Below are 23,822 nucleotides of genomic sequence, written 5' to 3'. Positions count from 1 at the left end.
TTCCATATGCTTCCCTCGAAGTTCTTGTGCTGCAATCAACCTGATGAAAGGAGCCAGCCTGCCAACCCGCCCCAGCGTGTTCGGACGGGACCCTGCTGTGCCTGGCTCTGCTCCCCTGGGGAGAGGGTGCGGCGCCCCAGTGACCCTCCCTGTGTCCTCAGCACGTCTGAGAGGAACGCTGGTGGCTGCTGCTCTTCTCCCAGCGGTGGGGAGGACAGATGGAAAAGCTCAGTGTTCCCATGGCCTCTCCCTCAAACTGGGTGGGAGATAAGTGGGGTGGGTGCCAGCCTGCAGTGGGGTGCAATCCAAGACCCCTGGAGCCATGCAGCATCCCCAAGGCAGCTCCCAGAGCCAGGGGGAAGGATCACGAACCCCGATGAGCCTCCTTGTCTCAGTCAGGAGGTTTTCAGGAGTGGCACCATGCTAGGGTATCCCAAGTGTGTACAGACACAATGCCCAGCCAGAAAAAATACCATTTCTCCCTTTTGCTGGGATTAGGCAGCTCATGAGAGCAGAGCAAAGCAGCAATCCCCTAGGACCTCCCTGCGTGCAGGGCTGCCGCCGCCAGCCCTCGTTAAATCAATGATCTTCATTTCACTGCACACCTCTGCGGTGGCAGCTCCCAGGGAAGGTGCTAGGGCTGGGGCATCTCAAAATAAGGGACCCGACACTTCCAACATAAGTGCTTGGAGGGTGTCCCAGTGGCACAGGTGGCACTAGAGTATCCCAATCCAGAGTGCCCAGCTCTGCCACCAACCAAGTGGCAAGGCAGGGACAGGGAACATACCAGATGGTGACATATTTTGGAGAAATATTTCCCCAAAGAGAAGCCACAGCAGCTGGCTTGCTGGCAGAGCAGGGGAAACTCCTTGTTTTACTGTCCTCTAGGCTAAAGCCTCCAAAAAGCACTTTGCATGCTCCAGTGAATGCTGCCGGAAGCTCATATTGACTTTTTACTTCTTTAAAAGCAAAATTGGACCATTGACCTGGTCCTAATTCCCTCTTGAACAGGCTGGCTGTGTCTTCCCACTGCTGTCCAGCATCTGCTGGTCCCACTGGAAAAGGGGGATGAGGCTGCCCTGTTCACTGTGAGCTCAGTCCTGTCTCAGAAGAAGAGAGAGGCGGGAAAAGAGAGGAGGGAAAATGGGGGGAGGGGGAGAGGAGGGAAAGGAGCAGAGAAAAAAGAGAGAAAAAAAAAAAAGAGAGGGGGGGGAAAAGAGAGGGAGGGGGAAGGGGTGGGGAGAGAGAAAGGAGAGAGCATGAGAAAGGGAGAGAGGAAAAGAGAAAGAAGAAAAGACAGAAAAGAGAAAATAGAAGAGAGGGAAGAGAGAGAGGAGAGAGAGAGGAAGAGAGAGAAGAAAAAAGAGGGGAAAAAAGTGGAAAAAAGAGGAAAGAGAGGAAAAAAGAAAGGAAAAGAGAGAGGGAAAAAGGAAAACAAAAAAAAAGAGGAAAAGAGAGAGGAAAAAAGATTAAAAGAGGAAATAAAAAAAAAGCCTGTCACCCAAGTTTCAGACCTGCAGCATCCCATCGGTGGTTAAAGAATAATGCTGTTCTGCAGGCATCAAAGTGGGGCCTAGCAAGCAGATTTCAAGCAACTGGGCCATGTGTGTCCCTGTGCCATGGGAGCAGCCCACGCTGGTGGCCGGAGACAGCAAACCTGGCCATGAACGTGCCAGGCCTTTGCAGCGTGCTTCGCGTCCCCACTCCCGCTTCCTGAGCTCCCGCGGTGGCAGCTCCGCATCGCCGTCCCCGCTGCGTTCTGAGAGGGGACGGGGACCCTGCCCAAGCCCAGCTCGGCAAACCCCCTCGACAGTCCAAGGCCAAACCCTCAGCAAGAGCCAACCAGGTGGAGACGGATGGACAGACGGCAGAGGGAGCCTCAGGCCAAGCAGAGCGTGGAGACGTCCTCAGGAGACTCATTTTGCTGCACCCACCCCAGTTACACCAGCGATCCTTCCTATCCCAGTCACCCCGGCCACAAGCTGAGGTCACCGAGGTCTGGGCAGGGAGCGGCAGCAGTTTTTGTGGGATGCAGCCGGACAGAGTGCAGGCAGGCAGATGCCATCTCCCATCACCTGCAGCTTCCATCTTCCCCCTGCTCACATCTCAAGGGAAGGTCTCCACAAGCCAGTGCAGAAGCCCCGGTATGAAATGTCCTAGGTGAGAAGACTTGAGCCAAAAAAAATTAAGGACAGCTGCAGAAAGTGCTTTAATGCCAACATTGGATTCTGCTGATGAGAGATTGAGCCACAGAGGGAAAGACAGGGAGGGACAGAGCTCACAGCATCCCCACGGCACAGCTCCCAAGCAGCCTCCCTTAGCAATTGGTAGTTAAATTAACAAATTTAATTTGTTTAATTAACAACTTCACCTATTACCAGGCTATTTTTATCCATTTTCTGTTTGCTGAGTCCAGCTCCGACTTCCCCCAGCCCACAGGCAGGATGGCTGCAAATCACTTGGCCACCGCTAAAAATGTCCCCAGTTCCTTCGGAGCAGCCATGCCAACCTACACACAGGGTTGTGTTGCGGGGTACTCCATGAAATGGCCTCCTGGGACAAGCAGGATGTCTGGGGTTGGCCCTGGGATGCAAACACGCCGCAGCCCCACAACCTTTCCAGAGCCCACCGGCACTTCAGCTGCTTGCCTAAAGCTTGCTGGTTACCACCAGTGATGGCAACATTGCCGTAGGGTGCTTGAGAAAGCATCCACCTCCAAAGGGCACAAAACAGCAGCAGAGCAGGTGCTTGAGACCACCGCTGATGTCCCATCTGTACATCTCCCCTTCCATGGATACTGCTGGGTAGGAAAGGAAACTTTGACACCAGCACAGCCAAAATGCTGGAGGCAGAAGCACTCATGCACCGAGCAGAAAAATTCAGTGACTGTCAGCGGCAGATGGTATCTATAAATCCTACTGATGTTTGGGATTTTAATCCGGTCTTCATCTGAAAGCCCAAACAACAGTTAAAAGGCCCTCATCAAGACGCACGCCGAGGATATTGCCACATCCCAAGCCACTGACCTCCCATGTGGAGACAGCCCTGCAGGGACAGGAGGTGAGACCCAGTCTCCAGACGGGTGCCTAGCCAGGGAGACAGGAAGGCAGGGGCTGCAGATGAGGATGGGGATGAGGATGGGGATGAGGATGCAGGGGGGCTGAGCTGGCGTGAGCGACAGCACCCATCAATGGCTCCAAACACCACACCAGTGATGCAGGTGCCAGTTTGCCAGGACCTGCCTCTGGGCCAGCATTTCCCTCGCCTCTGGCTACACAACACCATCGAGCCCCTGGGACTGCAGCGTTCCTAAACATTTACTCATGGAGAGCCAGAAACATCCTCTCAGCAAATTCCTCGATAAGATAAACCATGAAAATATCACGACTGCCTTGGGGAGCCATCAAGTAACCCCAGGGGGAAGAAGGGTGGCTGCGCCCAGACCCCCACCATTACCTGCATCCTCCTCCTGCTCCTGAACTGAGTGGAGATGGAGGCACCCACTGCTCTGGGGTATCCATCCTACTCATCTAAGGAGTATTTTTAATTTGTCATCCCTCATAGGAAATTATGTGGGCAACAGCAGCAGGCAAAGCACAAAGCAAACAGCCTTCCTTCCAAGTGTGGCTAAAAATACCCACGGGGGTCGAGCCCCTGCGGAACAACGCGCCAAGAAGCCAGTCTCACCGAAGGCATCTTGAGTTTCCCTTGTAACTCGTTACCCTCCGGCAAAGACCATGAGCCTCAAGCTGGAGAAGGGACAGTCAAGACATGCTCGTGTCCCCCTTTTTCCCATCCATATGGGCAGGAGAACAAGGCAGCGCCTGGTTTATCTGTCAGCCAGGGCAGGGAATTTGGGGCTGCAGTGACTTTGGCCACCCCATGAGGTGGCCTGGCTGCTGCAGGGGAGGGATGGTGGAGAGGAGCTGTCAACCTCTGGGCACAGCCAAACCCAAGGGAGGTCTTTAAAAATGCAAGGAGGTCTTTAAAATGCAAAGTGAGCTTGGTGTGACCTGTAGCCTCTAGCCCCATCACCAGTTCCCCCCGCCCTGCCTCGACGGGGGCCACCAGCTCTGCTTCCCATCACTTGTCTCCCTCCAGGGCCGACCAACAGCCTGGAGATAAGGCAAGGGGAGGCAAGGGAAGGAATGCGACCCCCTCGCTCACCCTCCGCTGCATTAATAAATCACCTTGCAGACTAATTGCTCCTTGGAGGGGGAAGACTCACCCCCCTCCTCACACCCTCCCAAGGTCGCAGCTCAGCCTGGGAGCCACGCTCCTGGGAAGCCCCAGATTTCAATTGCGTTCCTGGCATTCCTGCCCCAGCACGCAGCCAAGGGGGCTCCGCCAGGGCCCGCAGCCACCTGGGAAGGCACAGGGGTCTATCCCAGTTATCAGAGAGGGGGGTCAGTTCCCATCTCTGGAAGCGACTGAGCAGGTCCGTGGCTGGGGAGCGCATCCCTATTCCCAGGCACCTATTTATAGCTAGAAATACAGGGAGACCAATGCACCCAGCATCCCAGCTCATAGATGTTATCCCAGCTGTGCCACAGGATGGATGCTGTGCTGCGGGATGAGGTGAGATCAGGGCTGGGATGGGGGGGTTATGAGCCGACTCAATGCCATTGCAATCTGCTCATTTTCACAAAGCAAAGCTGAGGAGGACAAGGTACCCGGGTGGGGTATGCTTCCCCAGAGCTCAAATGAAGTCTTCCAGCATCATGCAGTAGAGAAGCCAATGAAGCCCAAAACGTTAGGACACAATTCCCATGAACATATTCCCAGCCATGGAGAGGGTTGGGTAACAAGAGGGACTTGGAAAAGACCTGTGGGACAACATGCCCACCCCTCAGCTGTGCTTGTGTGCTGCACCATGCCAGGATGTTAAGCCACCAATATCAAGGAGCACTGTCAGAGAGTAACCTTGCATGAGCTTTGAAGGCCGCACAACAAATGCTGGAAGATGCCCATTCCCAGCTGTTTTTCAGGACTTGAGCGCAGAGAAAAATACCAGCACAGCTAAAATAAACCCAAATTCACCATACAAAACACAGAAGATCTGTCAAACGAAGTAGTACCTGAAGCTACGATGGAGTGGTACAGCATCCATCCTGCATCTGCCGCAAGCCAGGGATGCCGGGTGCCCGCTGGTCCTTGCTGCTGCAAGAGGAAACTGCCACAGCTTGTGGATGCTTTACAGAGCCTCTCCACAGCTATACAGCGAGAGAAACTCACCCAGCAGTTCATTAACCTCATCCGCAGTCCGACTTGAGGCAAACAAAATCCAAGCTCACCAGGTTGCTGCCAGGCCAAGTGGCGAGAAACACTATTTTGCTAGGGAATGGAAAGGAAAATAGGGATCCAGAAGGGCGGGTTTTTTTTTTTTTGGACTTCAGCTGCAATCTTCTGCTCATCCAACCAGCCTTAATCTTGTCAGCGCTGCCCCCCCTGCAGTGTAGGGGACTTTGTTTAGCTTGGAGCCTCCTGAAGCCCCCGGCTGTGCTTGTAATAAGACTCCGTGTCTGCTCCACGGTCCTTCCACCTCTCTGCACTCCTCAGACAATAGTTCGCCTGTGCTGCTGACTTTGGCATAATTTCCCTGCTCTTTCCAAAGTTTCCTCTGCACCAGGCAGCTGAGCTTGGCCATCCTGCTTTGGCATCACATCGTATCCCATCACATCCCATCCCAGGGCTGTCTGCTGGGCACCGTGTTTCTGTGAACAGACCTCACCATAGCTTTCGGTCCCCCAAGATGGGGGGATACAAGGGGGTGTACCCTTTTGGGGATGGATGCTGGAGTCAAAGCTATTTAATGCCTTTGTTAGCAGCTTGGACGAGGGGCCACTTAAACAGGGAAAGTGTTGTCTGGTCCTTGAACCTACCTGGCTGCACACATCCCAATGCTAAATAAAAAATGAATCAGTTGAAGGCCATGAAATTAAGCTGAGCGATGACAAGCTGATGTCAGCCAAGGCTGAATTCCTCTCTCCCTACCAGGACAACAGTCTATGTCTCCACTGGCATGGAAATTATTTAAGCAGCAAAATGTAGATCTTTGAGAGAGTCCAAGCACCACTGGAGACGGACATTAAAGGGGTCAAACAGGTCAATGTTGTTGGTGGCTACTTTGCTGCTCCATGCAAGTGAAGAGAAGCTTCTTTACCTTCCTTCAGCACTGGGGAAACCACCCAAGACATGGATGAGGCCAGAAAACACATCTTCCCTCTCCAACAACAACCGAACACGCCAGGCGAGAGATCTACTAGTCCTCAGCACAAGCAGGAGGTGGGGACCAAAAGCCATCGTTTGACCAATTATTCCCTTCTTCAACAAATCACTTGATTTTAAAGGCAAAATATGATGTCAATAAATAGCTTTAATGCACTGGAGTTGACCATATATAACATGACAGATGTCAAGAATAAGGATGAGTGTAAATTGTGTTCCTGCTCGCATGCAGATAGAAATTCAGGAGCAGGTTTGCCCTTTCCTGAGCACAGGGACAATGCCACAGTTGGGCACTCTCCCTTGGCATCGGCATCCCAAAGTGAAGCTGGCCAGCCCATGGGCATGCCACAACCGGCCAAGGACAGCCAGGCAGCACAGTGCCACAGAGATGGTTCCCCACAAGCTGTTTTCTGGGACGATAAGGGTTAAAAAAAAAACCCCAACCCAAACCACACAAAAAAACCCAGAAGGCATGCCTGAAGAGGAGGATTAGAGAGAATAGGGCCATTTCTCAGCAAAGACTATGGAAACGTAAATAGAAAAGTAACATTACGCTCAAGACAGGGGCCCTTTCGCTTTGCTCCTGCCCTACAATGCCACTATTGTTTTGCTGACAACTGGTAATTATCCCAAGCTGCACACACTGGTATTCCCACCCTTTAACCGGGAGGGATTTTGCTGCCGCCGACCCTCTGACACCAGCAAAAATTCACATACCACAGGGTTCAAAGGGGGGGCGGGCTGGAAAGGCTGGGCGAGTCTGATGCGGTACGTCATTCGGGGGACCTCCATTTAGTCATCCCTAAAATACAAAGCTATTCGGGACGTTTTGCTCCAGATGACCATGCTTGGGGTTCAAGGTGCCCCAAATAGCAGGGGGTGTTTTCCCCCATCCCGAGTAAGCAGTACCTACCATCACCCCAGATGAAAAAATGTTCACCTCCCAAATATCCAAGTCTAGGTGGCATGTCCTTTCTCAGCCTGGCAGCAAAGAAGCAACTGAAAAAAAAAAAAAAATCCTACGAAGGCACAGTTTTTCTTCCCTCCTAAAAAGCTCAGGCATCCCTGGAGACCCTGAACCCCTGGGATGAGCCCCTGCAGGCAGCCACTGGTCTGCTGCCCGCTGCGAGGGGACTGTAATGGGGCTGAGTTGGACCCATCACTTCTCATTTATGGGATGGGGGAGTCATGGTCCCAATCTCCCCATCCCACTAGGAGTTCAGCCTGGTGCCGGCACCAGCTCAGATAAGGTGATAAAAAATACTGGTAACTGCCTCAAGGTGGATTAAAACACTCCCATGGTCAAAATGTAGATTTATTTTTTTTTTGCTGGTGCTGGCTGGTGCACGAGCCAGAAAGACCAGAAAAAGGACAAAAAAAATGCATTTTGATGTCTGCCACAGGCTGCAGGCAGCACAGTCAAGGACAGACCAAGGCAGGGGACACACGCAGCCGCCAAAGGATCCGGCTACAAGCACCACAACTAGCTGCTCTGGGATTTATTTTTTTTTTCTTCTGCATTTTAATTACACGATCGCAGAAGTTTCTTCCTAATGGGAAAGCTGGAAACCAGTTTTTCCTGCAGCAAGGCCAATTCCACAAATGCTAGCAGTGACCTGTAAAGATAAAAAAAGCCCCATAAATCAGCAGAGCAACATCTTTCCTTCCTTGCAGCGTCACTGGCCTGTTTCGCTGGGGTGGCTTTTTATTTGTTGTTGTTTTAAGCACCCAAGAGAAAAGAAACCACTCCTAAAACCCCACTTAACCCATCCCAGCTGCAGAAAAAAAAACCCACGTAGGCAGAAGGAGCTATGCTACGGGACTCCGGGCAAGCTCCAGCCTGTCCCTGCAGCGCCTGATCGAGCTTTGTAGGGAATGAACCCCCCTTCTCCCAACCCTGGAGCCCTGCCAGCTCCCCGCCTAATTAAAGCGTGTGGCCGCTTGCAGGGCGGAAAGTCAGCAGCTGGAGCATGGAGGCTCCAGCGCCTCAAGGGATGAACCCCACCACTGCACCAGCACCCCGCTTTTAAGGATGCTGAAAACTGGAGGAGCTCCCGAGTCTGTGTTGGTACCTGGCTCCTATCCATCACTTCGTCGGTCAGAGCAGCAACACAGCTGCAGGGCAAAGATTAAATTCAGATTTTGCTCTTTAAACTGCTTTTGGCTGAAGGAGTTTGCTTTGCACCCACCTTTTCAGGGCTATGGGCACGCCACAGGATGGGGGGAGTAGCAAGGAAGGGATGAAGGCTTGCACAGCTTGTGGGGGAAATGCTCACCAGCCCCTCTGCAAGGAAGAGAGGGCAGGAGAACGCTCAGAAGGGGCCATAGGGAAAGCAGAGGAAGGGCTTAAAAGATTAAAATGGGACAATGTTATCGGCAGGCAGCTGCCCCATGCCTCCGCACTGCGTGTGTGCGGGGCCTCTGACTGCCGGCCAGGCGGCGCCCACCAAAACTCTGCGGTACTCACTGGGGTACCACCCATTGGATGTTCAGGTGCCAAATGCTGGCACTGGCTGCACCCCTGAACCCCAGCACAGGTGGCGAAGCATCGCCAGCAACACTCAGAAGAAAACTGGGGTAATCAAAAGATTGAACAGCAACAGTGTGATAAAAAGATTAAACAGTAAAATGAAAGAAATGGGAAACAATTGTACTCCCTGCCCAAGCAAAGTGTTTTTTACTGGTGTTCATGCAACTGCAGCTTATCAGTCCAAAGCACATCAGCAACACCCTGAGGCCAGAGAGATACCAGTAGCTTAACAGCAACAGACTATTCGCACAGCCAGAGCACTGGGGACATACTGGGAGACCAGTTTCCACCATGAGAGTCAGAGTTACAGTGACACAGGCTGTCCCAAGGTCCCGGTGTGGCTGTGGCCAAGCTGGTGTGATCAGGTGGGCTGTACGTGGCCATGGAGCATCCCCCCAGTGCACTCCCGAAATCAGGCGTGATGTCAGTAGGGGAGGCAGAGATGCTTCACCAATGACCCACCCATCCCTGGATGGATGCTCGCTAGTTAGCCAAAACATCCATGAGCTTGTTTTATCACCCGTTCCCCAAATTTCTGTGCCACTGGACCAAAGCCAACCACCGGGGGTTGCCAGCAGAGCTGCAGGCAGGCGCAGGGAGTGGGGCCAGGACTGTCCCCGGAGCCCAGCCCACCTCTTCCCCCTGCCCGGCCAGGCAGAGCGGCACGCATCCGGACCACCGGCCCAGGATGAAGAGGGACCCAGCCAATGTCCGCCTTACACCGCTGCATTAATCCTGTTGCTAGGACACCCACGGGCAAAGAAATACAACACTTGACGGATTAGCGTCTAGACTGGCTGACCTTTCCCTCCGCTTGCGAGGTGGAACCGGGGCAAAAAATCAGGCGCCGTTGGCTAAAAGGAGGAGGTGAGGTTTTTTTGTAGATGGGAGCCAGGGAGGGAGGAACATTGCTGTCGCTGAAAGAGCCATTTCACTACCTGCTGCTGGAGAGGGATGTGCAAGAGACAGACCCGGGTCTTGCAACCTGCTGCCAAGCCCGGGCTTTGCCCAGCAACCCAGGCAACAAAAGAGCCTTTCATGAGAGGGGACGATGTCAACTCCGCAATTAGCAGGGGAAAAGAAAAAAGAGCCGAAAGAAGATTATTACCTCCAGCAGTTGCCTCAGGGGGCCCCTCTCAAATGGTTTCATTAACTCTTTCGGCTGAGCCCAAGGAGGAGAAAGTGGGGAAGGAGCCACCAATGTCAGCGGCGGCCGTTGCTGGCTGGACCCAGGGCAGCATTCCAGCCTTGCAGGATGCCATGAGGAGACCAGTCTCCTTGGGCATTGTTGCTGCAGTCTAGCAGGGAGCAATGTCTCTGCCCCTGAGCTCCAACACTGGATTGGACCCTGCAGGGACCACCACCCTTCCACATTGTGGCTGGGAGAGTACCGCATTACAGGTAATTACAGGTATCACAATCTCCTGCCCAGCCCTGGACAGTCCCTGTGAGATCAAACACTGATCTCGGGAAGCAGCGTCCTTGTTCAAGCCATCAGGTGGCCACAGCATATGCCACACACTGAACTTCTTCCACCTCCTGCCTTGCTGAGCAATGGAGAGCCCATACCAGCCCACTGGGTACCACACACGGGGGGGATGCCGTGACTCCCCCACATCCTCCACCTTCATGGCCTGATGTCTGAATCTCCCCACCAAAAAGACGCAATGGCTTGTTAAATAAAATCCACATTTTTATCAGATGATGCCCTGGTTACCTGGTGGGAAGAGGTTAGAAACCTCCCTCCAGGCTTTTTCTCTTCCTGATGCCAAAACCTAAAACCCACAGCTTTCCCTTTTGCCACTCACCCCAAGGAAATCCAGGATGGATCACCCAGTCGACAGCGGCTTGCTCTGACAGTGCCACTGTCCCCTACACCAGGGGCATCACTCGATGCAAGTTGTCCCTGCAAAAAGCTATCCAGAGACTAAACCCCTGGTCTGGCCTCCAGCCCTCCCAAGCCTTTGGCAGCCCGAGCGCGGTCACAGGATGGGGATGCATGGGGACAACTCAGCCTTCTGCCAGGAGTGGCCTTGTGATCGTCACGACCGTCGCTTTCCAGGCTCACCACAGGGCTGTGGCACTCACTCCTGAGGAGCCAGCCCCGGCTTCCCTGTGCCCCAAGGATGCCCTTAGGGGCTGGAGCACAGGGCTCATCCCCACACAGAGATATAACAGCAAGGCCCAGGTGCAGGTATCCCCAAAGGAGCTGCAGAAATAACAACTGCTTAATCCAGTCCTACACTAAAAGTCAAAAAACATGCACGTGCTGTGCTACACACCTTCCTCCACCCACAATGCACGGGGCTGGGACTTTCTCCCACTCACCAATATTCAAGGGGATTTAGTACCAGCTGAAATCATTGCAGATCTCTTCCACACCACCTCCCACCCATCAGTGCCTCCTCTGAGCACCAGTTCTCAGCAAGATGAGGCACATCTTCCCAAAGGGCAGCTGCACTGCCACCACACGCACGCTGGTACCCAGGGGATGGAGAGTGTGGCTGGAGGACAGGACAACTGGTGAGAGCACCCCACAGACAGAAGAGAACAGATGGAGCTGTGGAGTGAAGCAGAGCCCAGCACCGGCCTCCCATCCATCACAGAAGATGCTGTCTTCAGGCTGCATGTGGAGAGATGAGCAGGACACTCTCTGAAAGGGGTCACCTCCCTCAATAAGGCTGTGGGGAGCTGAGCGATTGGGTCCGTGCCTGTGCCAGATCAGGCCTCACAGGCAGGCTCGCTAGTGCCTGCATCTCCCAGGAGGGCAATGCCGTGCTGTGCATGCTGTGCACTCCGTGCTGGGCTCTGGGGAGGGAATCCCCGCTTGTGATGCAGCAGGTGGTAATCTTCTTACAACACACTGGGCCTCCTGGCTCTGAGAGCGCCTGTCCTCTCCCCAGGGCAAACGACCCAGTGCTCAATAGCAGAGCACTAATTCATCTCGTAAGTGAGGCAAGTGGTTATTAATCACAAGCAGGCGCTAATGAATGCTGGATTGAAGGCTCACAGTCCTGGCACGTGGGAGAGTAGCCACTACTAGCCCTTCTCCTGTTTCAGGACCCAGCTGGGGAGATGCTGACATCAGCAAGAGGGTAACGCAAGGTGTCCCAGGGCTCTGTGTCACCCATGGGTCCTGGGTCTAGGCAAGCCTGTCCCATTGGCACAGTACAGCCCCCTGCCCAAACAGAAGGAGGGACAGCAGCTACAGATAACCCATCCCTTAGGTTGATGCTGAGAGCGGGCACGTGTCCTAGGTGAACTCCCCAGGAGGGAGAGGGGAGATAACCCTGTGCTGGGGTTTGGGGAGGGACCTCAGGAGTGGCTGCCATCCCCCATGCTGGCTGTGCGAGCACTCACCACCAAGGCTGAACCCAGGGTCTCCATCTGCACCCAGTCCCATGCTGAGGTTTCCCCCAGGTGAGGGTCCTGGCCCCTCTGGAGAGCAGTTCAGGGTCAGAGGGGAAGGATCAAGCCAAAATGTTGCCTTTTCATGCTGGGGAGCTGGTTTAGAGCAAGACAAGATGTTATTTCACCTTCACCATAACACACTGGTGGGTTCCTTGCTACCCTGACTTGCATACATCACCCCTACAACCTGGACCATAGGTGCTTAGAAGAGGGGTCCACATCATGCCTTCCCTAGGGACCCTGCTAATCCCACTGCTGGCAGGCACAGCAGAACATGCAACACCCCAGCACCATCCATCTCATTGGAGGTACAGGTCCCACATTGACACCAGGGAGATCCCCTGGCTTTTGATGATTTTACATCATCACCCATTTAATTAATTACAGCCTATTGTAAACCAGAACAAACACAGAGCCCCTGATTTGTGAGCAGCAGCCTGGGACACACCAGCAGGAGTGATGGCCGAAGCCTGTAGCAGCCATCAAACATGGTCCTTCTTGATCTGCCTCCCTGGGAGATGCATGCTGGTGCGGCACTGCCTCAACTGGGAACACTGCCGTGCTGGAAGGAAAATGGATGGGACCCAGGCCACCATCCACCACACGGGCGCAGCCAGCAAGCACTGCCAGCTTATCTGGGGTTATCAAAAAGGTGCTGTTTATCCAAAAGTCAACAATCCCTGACTCAATTAAGTTACAGACTAACGAAGAGGGTGGAAAAAAAAAAAGAAATTGTTTGACTACAGCATTTACTGGAGGGGAGGCAGGTGGCTTACTTACGAATTAAAAAATCAGAGATAGCTTCAAGAGCTGCCGGGCTGATGGAGATTTATGCTAGCAGTGATGGTGGGAAGAGCATGGAGATGGTGATGCTGGGCTGGCAAGCTGCAGAATCCAGGTGCCCTGGCTGCTATTCCCGCCCCAGGCTGTTTGAACAGTCTCCCACAACCTGGGGACAGGGTCAGAGGAACAGCCAGATCTTCCAGTCCCCCAGGAGGAGGAAACCAGCAGATTGAGCTTGGGAATCAAATAAAAATACAATAAAATCCACTAATAACCAATTTCCATCTTAGAAAATGGTTGGGAGGCGATGCCAAAAAAAGCAATAAAAATTCCACAAAAGCAACCTTTTAAACTGAAAACGAGCAGACACGGGATGTTCCGGACCAGATGTTGCTCGCTGAAAAAGCCCCCAGCGCTGAGGATGCTCCTGCCAAACAGCATGGCGGTCAGAGCCGGGAGGACAGTAAGTCTCCAGAGCCTTGACCCCAAAGCAGCCCCATCCCACAGCCCTGGGGCAGGGAGGTTCCTGCTCCCTCCTAGCTCCCAGCACTTGCTGGGAGGCCATAGCCACTCCACCTTTGGCTTGCGGGAACCATCCCTTCACACCCAAAGGGGTTATTAACTGTTCTCATGCCTCAAGGCCATGGAGGTTTTTTAGCCCACCATGCTAGTGGGGAAGGAAATTGAGCTGAGAAACAGAGAACACGCTGAAAGATGTGCATTTACGTGGGCAGAGCTGGCAAACGTGCCCAGCACTGCTGAGGCAACCCATCAGCTGTGCTGCAGAGCCGCCACTCACCCCACAGGCAACCCTGCTCCTGGTGACAGGGAGGGATGCAGGACATCAGGCTGCAACATTGCAACAAGATACCCAATGGCTTTCTCTTTAATGAAGGCTTCTCACTTGTTAATAGCAGAGCCAAGCTTTCCAAACCCAGAAGAGAGCCTCACAAGCATCTAAGCAACTCTGCATTAACCCAAATCTGGACAAACAGAGTGTACTAGCCACAAGTTTCACAGGTTCTGTTGTTTTTTCCCCCACTGCATCCTTCCCTCTCCACTCTCACCCAACATGACCCATTTTTGCCCTCAAGCCCTCTGCAGCTCTCCCCATGCCCGCAGTCTCCACTCTCATGTTTCTCCCAGTGGCTCCAAATCCACATTAAGGCAACGCTGGAAGCCCCCATTAGCTGTACACATGTCCAAACCGTTTTCTAATCCCGTTCAGCTCCTTGCTTCAATTATATCTTTGGCAAAAAGCTCTCTACGCTAATCAAATCCCACATTAAAAGCCAAAAGCCACACATGTGCTGCTACCACATACTTTCCTCCATACACAAAGTCAGGGACTTTCTCCCACTCCCCGATATCCAAGGCAATGTAGCATTAGCCAACACTGTTGCAGGTTTCTTCTCCACCACCTCCCACCCATCAGTGTCTCCTCTGAGCACCTGCTCTCAGCAAGACACGGCACATCTTCCCAGAGGGCAGCAGCACTGCTGCTCCACACACATTGGTACTGAAGGTATGAGGAATGTGGCTGGAGGACAGGACAGCCAGTGAGAGCACCCCACTGATGGCACAGAAAAGATGGAGTGATGGGGTGAGGTGGAGCCCAGCACTGGTCCTCCCATCAGTCACAGAAGATGCTGCCTCCAGGCTGCATACACAGCCAGAGATGCACAGGATGCTCTTGGAAAGGATTAATCTCCAACGCTTTCTCAAATGTCATCAGATACGCTAGAGGATGATTAAAATGCTTTATTAATCCCATACCTCTGGGCTGCTGATATACATCCGATACTTAATCCCAGACGTCTCCTTCAGCACTTTGAACTCTCTACTGAAATGCCAGAATTAATTCTTTTCTTGGTAAACTATCAGAGTTTGGATGAGACAGAGTGCACTCACTGGGATTGTTATTTCAGGGCTTAGACCATCATCCCTAACAGTTGCTGCAGACCAGAGAAGCCAGCACCACACACATCTGACAACAGCAAAAGCCGCAAGATGCAGGCAAACCCTCACCAGCAAAGCTGTGCAGCAGCCCTTGCCAGCCCCACCTGAGCAGTTCACATGGCTCTAAGCCTCCTCCTTCTTCTCCAGCTCCCTCTCTCCATGCATGCTCTCAGAGACATCACCCTCTGCAAAGCAGCCCCAAGCTCAGAGCATGTCCTGAGGCAGGGAATCATTAGCTAGAAAAACATGGGACGGTTGCCTGTGGATGGAGGATCTTCTCCCTCTGCTCTCCAGACACAGGGCAAGTACCTCTCCTTGATCCCACCTCCCTGGTACAACTTTCCTGGCTAAACAGGGACCTTGTGGAACTGGAGGGTTGCTTGGGCCCTACTGAGCTGGTTATGGTGGATGCCTGTCTATCACAGCCACAGGAGACCAGTGAGGCCCAAGGCACTGGGAGGGATCCCAGGTGAGAAACATGAGGACTCCAAGGAAGGATACCCTGTTGAATTGTACACCAGCATGGACCACAGGGCTTCCCATGTGGCTGGCCAATGGGAACTCCAGATCTCCATTCTCCAGGCAGCGCTCAGAAGGAAGGGGGTATGTCCATGGCTGAGTAACGTAAACCAAGACCACAAAACAGAGCGGGAGCAGGTAGAAAGCATGGCCAGCAGGACAAGGGAGGTCATTCTCCCCCTCTACTCTGCTCTTGTGAGACCCCACCTGGAGCACTGTACTCCTCAGCACAAGAAGGACATGGACCTGTTGGAGCGGGTCCAAAGGAGGGCCACAAAAATGATTCAAGAACTGGAACACCTCTCCTGTGAGGAAAGGCTGAGAGAATTAGGGTTGTTCAGCCTGGAGAAGAGAAGGCTCTAGGGAGACCTTATTGTGGCCTTTCAACATATAAAGGGAGCTTATAAGAAAGACCTTTTAGCAAGGCCTGTGGTACATGGGGCAATGGTTTTAAACAAAGATGGTAGGTTTAAACTGGACATAATGAAAAAAAATTTTTTTATGGTAAGGGTGGCGAGACACAGGAACAGGTTGCCTAGAGAAGCTGTGGATGCCCCATCACTGAAAGTGTTCATGATCAGGTTGGACGGGACTTTGAGCAACCTGATCTAGTGCAAGATGTCCCCGCCCATGGCAGGGGGGGTTGAACAAGGTGATCTTCAGAGGTCCCTTCCAATCCAAACCATTTTGTTATTCTATGATAAAGCAAGAGTGGACAAATTAGTAAGATTTCAGACACACGGGGGTGACTCGCCTTGGTTTTGCGTAGAAAAGCAGGTTGCTGCATGTGCCTGGGAGCTTCCTCCCAGAGCCACTGCCACAAGCCCCAGATGTGCCGGTAGATGCAACAGTGGCATCCCATGGCACAACCTGGGGTGAGAACAGCCCTCCCATCCTGAAGGGCTGAGGACAGACCTCAGCTCCTCCAGACAACCCTCGGGCTGCCCAGGAGACTGATTTGCAAACAATGGCGGCCATGTCGCCCATGTGCCCAGGTCGTCAGCATCCTCTGCAGGCTCCACGCTCATGGGAGGATGCAGCTTCAGATCAGTCCTCACCCTCCATGCTCGCTCCCTGCTCCACACACTCCTGCCTCCTAAAAAAGAAGTGGTGACACCCTCCAACTAGAGAAAAAACTGTTTCCCAGCAGAACAGTTATCTGCTTGGGTATTTTTTTTAAACCATGCAATAAAGCTTGAAATGGGATTACAAAATGTGTTTCTCTGTCTTATCCACGTGCTCAGGTTTGCTATTTAACAGCACCCGAATCGTATTGACATAAACACTGTAAGAAGAGGTTATTCCAGATGCAGGCCAAAATAAATAAGAAGCGGTGTCACAAAGAGGCTGCTATTCAGAGCAGAAACCCCAGTTCTCCAGGATCTGGTAGTATGTGTCAGGGATCATCCAGGTGCCACAGGGAAAATGAGCTCGGCGCTCTGTCTTCCTGGAGATGCACACCAGTGAGGAGCTCCCAGGCACCCACGGCTGCCTCGGGCCAGGGGAGACATGGGCTGAGCTCCTTTTCCCCACATGGAAACTCAAAATCACGTTGGAGCTCTGGGCGAAGGATGCTGGGAACAGACTGAATCCAAGTATGGAGCTGCAAAACCACTGAGAAAATTAGGAGCAGGGCTTGAAAAGGTTACTTGCATCAAGGGAAGTGAAGAAAAATCCCGCCTGCCACGCAGGACTACTCAGTCTTTTATTAAACTGAGTTTCCAAACCCAAAGTGCCATCTGAGTGGGGCCACTTCATCTCTGCTGCCTCCTCCTTGGGATGGGATAGGATCCATCTGCCAGAAGATGAACCAGGAGCCCTGGGAGCATCCAGCAGTGCTGCAGAGAGATATCCACAGGCTTGGCCTCTTCCAGCTGCCAGCAGCCCGGGGCAACTCTCCCTCCCCACCAGCTCCCACAGGAGAGAGCAGCAGCCCAGATAAGGTTTTGCAAACAGAAGTCCTGCCAGTTGATAAGGATATGAAGAGCCCGCAGGGCCTCCCAAGCACAGCATCCTCCTCAGTTGCTCCAGCCCATCCCAGGGCCAGTTCTCCACAGCCCTTCTCCTAGTCTTTAGGAGAAATTCTTAAAATAATATTTGCAAAAGCTCTGATCCACCTGTCAAAAATCCCCAGGCGCTGATGCCAAAGCAGTTATGTCACAGGCTGTAAATCGCTTTGCACGGCACCTGTTTCATCTTTAAAGGCACGTGCTTGCAAGGAATCCCAGCCATTGAGACCGACAAGCCATTGAAGATGGAAATAAAATCAAGCACAAGCCTCTACACCAGCAGCAAGCAGCTCTGGCACCTGCTATATTTAACAGCAGAAGGAGGCAGCTTGGCTTCCCAGGTGCTGCCTGCATCCTCCTCATCATCACCAGCCAAGACCTTGATGTACCAGCCCATCCCAGCCCCAAACTGAGGCAGAGAAACTCAGCATGAGAGAAGATGAATGAAGTCAGGCTGTCTCCACCATCAGATTGGGGCAACCCTGGCCAGCTTTGTAAACCCCTAGTGGTGGGCATCTCCCATCTCCAGTGACCTGTCCCAAGGTTGTCCACCCTCCTGGGAGTGGGGATTTCCCCAGCGTTCAGCACAGCCTGGGCTGCTGCCCTGTGCATGGGGGACACCCATATACCCACATGTGCCCCAGTTCCCCCACACTCTCAAAACCAGTCCCACAGCAGCACCCTCATTCCCTTTCCCTGTACAGCCACACGCCCTTGCTGAGGAATCCCAGAGATCTGGAGGATAAGAGGTAAGACCAGCTCCAGTCAGCTAAGCCCCCAAATTTTTAAGGCAGGCAGATAAACAGAAAGGTTATCTCCATGCCAGGACAGCCTTCAGAGCAAACATTCCCCAGGAGCCATCACAAAGCAGCGCTGGCAGAACAGGCCCTGCAGTCCTTGGACATTGAACCAAGGGAAGGGGGGGAAAAAAAAAAAAAAAAAAAAGAAAGAAAAAAAAGCCACACCAACCCTCCTGCAAATTCTTTTAAAACCCGATTCACAGCCTGCCTTTGGGAGACAGCCAAGTCGGCTGGGTGAAACGGGCACCTCCCTGCCACAGGTGACCAGCGCCGGCGGTGCTCCCCCAACATTTAACCCCTATGTGTGTCACGTGAAACCTCCTTGGGTTACCTGGCATGGCTACTCAAAGGTGGAGAGGATCCAGCTTCAGCTCGACAAAGGGTCCCAGCCAGCCCTGTGCGCCCAATGCCATTCCGGGAGCTGAGATGCCAGTGGAGAGGGGGGTGGGAAGGGCACGAATAGCTCTGAATAACCACTGTTAAACCAGCTCCTGGCCCTCCAGCTCAGTTCGGCTGTGCTGGACAGTCTCCAGGGACCTAAAATAGTCAATTCAGGATTTCACATAGGAATGACGTTCCCATCTCTGAAAACCTCCAAGGGGAACTTTGTTCCCAAGGTCCCTGGGGAGGCACCCACGCCACAGAAAGTGGCGTCACAAACCCAGCCTGGGGCGCTTTGAGAGCTTCTCCAAGTGTTCCCAGACATGCTCTGGGGAGTGCTGGGCAGCCCCACTGCCCAGACCGCTCTCTTCCCCTCCACGACACCAGCCTTTGCACAGCTGAACCCGAGCTGTTCCTAGATGACATGAAGCCTTGCTCCAGTAAATAATCCACCGATTTCACAGCCCAGCACCTGTCTGACTCCCAGCTCGCTTGTACCTGGGGCAGCCACTTACCAATACATCTCGCCCAGCCTAGGAGGATGGCGGGGCATGAGCCACACCTTATAACACGCTGGCGAGCTGACAACACTCAGCGCAAGCAGAAGACAACCAGAACATCACCCTGGAGAACAGTCACCCTCATCCGGTTTTGGATCACCACTTGCAGCTCAGCTGCTTTGGCAAACAGGGTTCCTGGGCCGCAAGCAGGGTTGGGGGCTCCCTGTGTCAGCCACGGCTCTCTCTGCTGCCTCACACCAGGCACACATCCAAAAACCAGGGGGAGGAGGGCTTTCAACTGGCCTGGCAGCCAGGAGGAAGCTTCCCCGGCGGGGAGGTAAAGTTCACCAGGAAAACAGGCAGCTAGTGCACTCAGGCAGTGGGAGAACTGGCTCACGTGCCCCATGGGGAAAGAAGCGCTGGAAAGCTGAGTCAGCACCAAATTCCCCTCTCCTGGGGCACAAGCTGCTTGAGAGCCAGAGGAGTGGATTGTTTCACAGAAATCCGAAGGCAGGGGAAAGCCAGTGAGTGGCGTGGGAGGTGTTGTATCCCTGGGGCACATGCTCGAGGCTTCCTACTGCTCAAAATGCTTCCAAGGATGCGCAGGCACTGGGAAGACTTCTGCAGGCATGGCAGAAACCGCTAACACATGGAGCACGGCCACTTTGGGATAACGCCATCCTGTCTGTCTCACAATCAGAGCAATCCAGACAAACCATTCTCATCCCAGTAAAGCCACCAAGTGCACTGCAGCCAGGTATCTCTCTCAAGGATTGCCCAGCACAGTGCTCCCCCAGCATCCTCCCCCAGTGCCCTGTTGATGAGATGGGGCCCACACGACCCCAACCCTGCCACCCTCAGCAGCCACAAAGGACATAGCCATTGAAAGGGTGCATGGGGGGAAAATCCCCCCATCACCCTTCTCTTTGGGGAACACGGACTGGGCGCAGCATTTGGCATGAGGGAAGGCACAACTCCATGCCTGCTGGGGAGCAGGACTCCATCCACATCGCATCCCAGGGGACAAGGGCCTTCAGGACAGGAAGGGGGTGCAGGACCCCAGGCACGGCGGCAGGGACACCCCCCACCCGCCCTTAGCATCCCACGCACGTTACCCGGCTCCTGGGAAGCGGTGGGGACCAGCAGGACAAAGAGCCCAAGCAGCAGCCGCCGCGGGGGGCACCTGCGGGAAGAGAGAGCAAGAGGTTACCCACCCTCCCGCCGGCTCCGGCGTGTCGTGTCCCCCGGTCGGCAGCCTCCGGCCGGGCCAGTGTGGCCCCAGGGCGCCCGGGCAGCTCGGGGGTCCCCACCGTATACCGGGGCTCCCCAGCTTCAGCGACACCGTTGCACTGGAGTCCCGGTGAACCCCAGACCCGTTGGCTCCGGGGTCCCCGCGGTACCAGTGCCGGTGCCTCTGCGGTTTCCACGGCACAGCGGTGCGCTCTAGCCCCGCCAGCTTCAGTGTCCCCACGGTACCCCTGCCCCCGGAGTCCCCCCCCGCACAGTATACCGCTGCCCCCCAGCTCTGGCGGCGTCAGTGCTCCCGCGGTATCGGTGCCCGGCAAGCCCTGGCGGCTACGGGGTCCCGGTGCACGCCAGCCCCCGCTGCTCCGGGGTCCTCGTGCTACCGGTGCCCCGGTGCGCCCCAGCCCTGGCGCCCGCAACCCCCCGGCCCCGCGGCTCACCCTGGGCTCATGGTGCCCTCTCGATGCCGGCAGTGCGGCTCAGCTCGGCTCGGCACGGCCTGGGAGGCGGGGAGGGGAGGGGAGGGACGGGGAGGGGAGGGGCGGCCCGCCCCAGGCTGGCGGCAGAGCGGGCGCGCCGGGGCCGCAGCTCAGCCCGCCCCCAGCCCCAGGTCCCGGGGCTTGCACCGCCTCTGGACTCCTGCAGCCGGGAGGGGATCGGGGACACCTCCCCGAGGCGTGCGGGCCCTGCGCCAGCCCCCGGTGTGCGGAGGGCACAGCGCGGTTCCCCAAGGAGCATCCTCTCACCGAGAAGCATCTTCTCCCTGGGGTGCTGGGGAGCACCCTCACCCCCAAGGGGCACTGGCAGCCCGCACCTGCCCTGGCATCGCCTGCTCCACCAAGCGCATGGGTTTTGACTCACAGGCCAGGCCTGGTCTTGAGGCAGGGAGTGAATCAGTGAGCTGAGCTTATTCCCTCTCCTCACCCCTGTCCAAGCCCTGGGTGCACCAAGCAGGGAAGGGTGCTTCCATCCGGGCACCCCATGTCCTCCTCTCCTGGGCCCTTCTCTACCCCAGAGGCCCCTTGCTCTCCCAGCTGCATGTGGGGGGCTTGGGAACCCCACAAGCCTCCCTTGCCACTCTGGCTGTTCGTGCAATGAACCTGGCCCAGCCTGGCAGGATGAAGGGCCTTGGGGACCCTGGGCACGCTCCCAGGACAGCCCTTGCCAGGGGGCTGGAGTGCCAGATCCCGGGCACCAGCACACCTCACCTCACCTCTCCTGTGCAGCTGGCACTGCTGCCCACTTTCACCTCCCCCCCTCACCCCAGCTTTCATCTCCCTCCAGCCCCAGCCCCCTCCTCCCCTTACCCCAGCTTTCATCTCCCTCCAGCCCCAGCCCAGTGGAGGGCAGGATAATCCCCACAAAACCTGCCACACCTTGCTTTGTCTTCTGCAGCATTTTAGTGCCCTGCGGCAGCAAGCTTCTGAAATCCAAGCCCTGGAAACTTCCAGGGGATCTAGAAGTGATTCACTGATGGCAGAGTCAGTGTTTAGTCTAAGCCACAGTTTGGATCTAGCAGAATAAACCATGACATCCAGCTGCTCGGCTGCATGCTTGCAGAGGTGCACGCTATCACTATCCGTCTTTTAGCTATAAATCTTTTAACCCCGCCTTGCACCAAGGAGCCAAAGGCAGGCATCCCCTCGGCACGACCCCAGTCTGGGGGCAATGAATAGACACCAAAGCTGCCTTTTGTTTGGGTGCAGAATGATTTCATGCAGTCACGACTGTTAAATTTACACTTTCCCAGCTGGATGCTGACTGATTTACCGCCCCTTTCTTCTCTCGCAGCTGGATTCCTTTCCTCCAGGTAGACGCTGATGTGTGTTGCCGGAGTACCTGAGCTGCACAAAAGGCAACACGTGGCAGCCCTGAGTCACCGGGCTGCCATTTCGTGCAGGGTTTTCAGAGGGGTGGATGGGCTGCAGGAGGAGTCACAACGGCACTGGGCCTGGAGACCGTGTAGCAAGTGTGAGGAGAGTCCTGGGGCAAGGACAGTGCTTGGAAAAATCTCCTTGAAAACAGAAAATGATCCTCCCTGATAGTGGCGGTAACTTCAAAGCAAGCTGACTTTTAATGGGCTTGATGAGAGCGGGTGGGTAAATGCTCCCACAGGGTGGGAGAGGCCATGGGCAGCTCTGGCCGCCTGCTCAGGGCATTGCTTTAGCTCAGCAGGGAAACATGGTGCTGGCCCTTCCTGTTGTTATCTGTGCCACACAGGCCAGGAGGTGCAAACCTGGTCGGAGCTCCCCTGACTGCCTGCCCAGACCTTCCCACACACTGACACAGCTGGTGCTTCACTGAGAGCAGAGATGTTACCACTGGGCGCTGTGAGTGCCAAGGCGCAGGTGAACGTGGAGCTGCTTTACAGCCCTGACTTCCTCCTCTCTGCACCTCTGGGCTCCACCTGGCCTGGCCATGCTCCCCCAGCTCCTGCTGGGCTTGTTTGCCTGGGAGAGACATAGCACATCACCCTTTGCCCATGCTCCTGCCTTTCCTGTGCCTGCCAGCAGGTCTCTACCCCAGTGCCGCCCCACCACTGCAGAGCCGTCTCCCTCCAGCAGACCTCCGTGCAAAGTGCCTGGCTGACACCAGGGCAATTTCCCATCGTAAAATTTCTTCCCGCTGTGCTTTAAAGTTCGAGAGCCACGAAGGACAGATAATGAGGATCATCTTTTCCCAAGCAAACAGACACTGCCCACCGCGGGGGGGACATGCTGGCGGGGAGGCAGCTCTTTCGAAAACCGACCAAATGGAAACCAACAGTGCTCTGATGGTGGCTCAGCCGCTCACAGCCATGACTTCCCAAAGCCTAGCCAAAAAAGGCCCTCCTGCCCCCCAGGCTTCAAGTTCCAGCAAAGCTTTGGCATTTTTCATCTCTGCACGGCTCCTCCAGGGTCCTGCTGTCCTCCACCCCTGTGCCTGGCTCCCACCCGCTCCCTTCCGGCTGCATCCTGTGGCTGCTTGTCCCATGCTGCCGAGTGGCCCTGGGCAGGGGCACCTCAGTGTGGGGACAGAGGGGCTGCCCCAACTCCCAGCACACAGCCTCTGGCAGCTCAGCGGCTGGGACAGTGCAGAGGCCAAAAAAATGTCATCCTGGCAATCCTACAGGATGACTGGCCTGTTTTTCCCTCCTTTGGGCAGAGGGGAGGGGTTGGAAATGCTGGCCTTGTGGCCCAGGCACATCTCTGTCAGTGGCTCCAGGGCTGGAACACATGGCCTGCATCTACATCCCCCTCCCAAAGTGGCTTCGCCGTGATGGCTGTCCATGTTCTGTGAAGGGCAGTGTGTCTCCAGGATGCTGGGTGGCCTGAGGAGATGTGACCCATGTGCTGTGGGAGCAGTGGGGGTACCAGCAGACACCATGAACTGTTGCCACTGCTGAAAAACAGTTGCTTATGCACGGTTGCCTTGCGATGCTCCTGGGACTTGTAGGTGGGATGCGGGCAGGGGGCTT

General features: G+C 54.8%; 1 protein-coding gene across 1 annotated transcript in view; it reads right to left on the bottom strand.

Annotated features, from left to right (window-relative positions):
• The window catches only part of COL18A1 (collagen type XVIII alpha 1 chain), a 41,723-nt gene extending 20,840 nt beyond the window's left edge, over positions 1 to 20,883 (bottom strand). The window contains exons 1-2 of the mRNA XM_054209117.1: positions 20,806 to 20,883; positions 20,236 to 20,303 (exon numbers count right to left, since the gene is read on the bottom strand). Coding sequence (XP_054065092.1) covers positions 20,236 to 20,303; positions 20,806 to 20,816 — 79 coding nt within the window. The 5' untranslated portion in view covers positions 20,817 to 20,883. The remainder of the gene's footprint in view (positions 1 to 20,235; positions 20,304 to 20,805) is intronic.
• Between the last annotated feature and the right edge of the window lie 2,939 nt (positions 20,884 to 23,822).

The sequence above is a fragment of the Rissa tridactyla genome, chromosome 7 (assembly GCF_028500815.1).
Source record: "Rissa tridactyla isolate bRisTri1 chromosome 7, bRisTri1.patW.cur.20221130, whole genome shotgun sequence".
Taxonomy (NCBI): domain Eukaryota; kingdom Metazoa; phylum Chordata; class Aves; order Charadriiformes; family Laridae; genus Rissa; species Rissa tridactyla.
The sequence above is the reverse complement of the archived record's forward strand: the minus strand, read 5'-3'. Positions and strand labels throughout refer to the sequence as shown.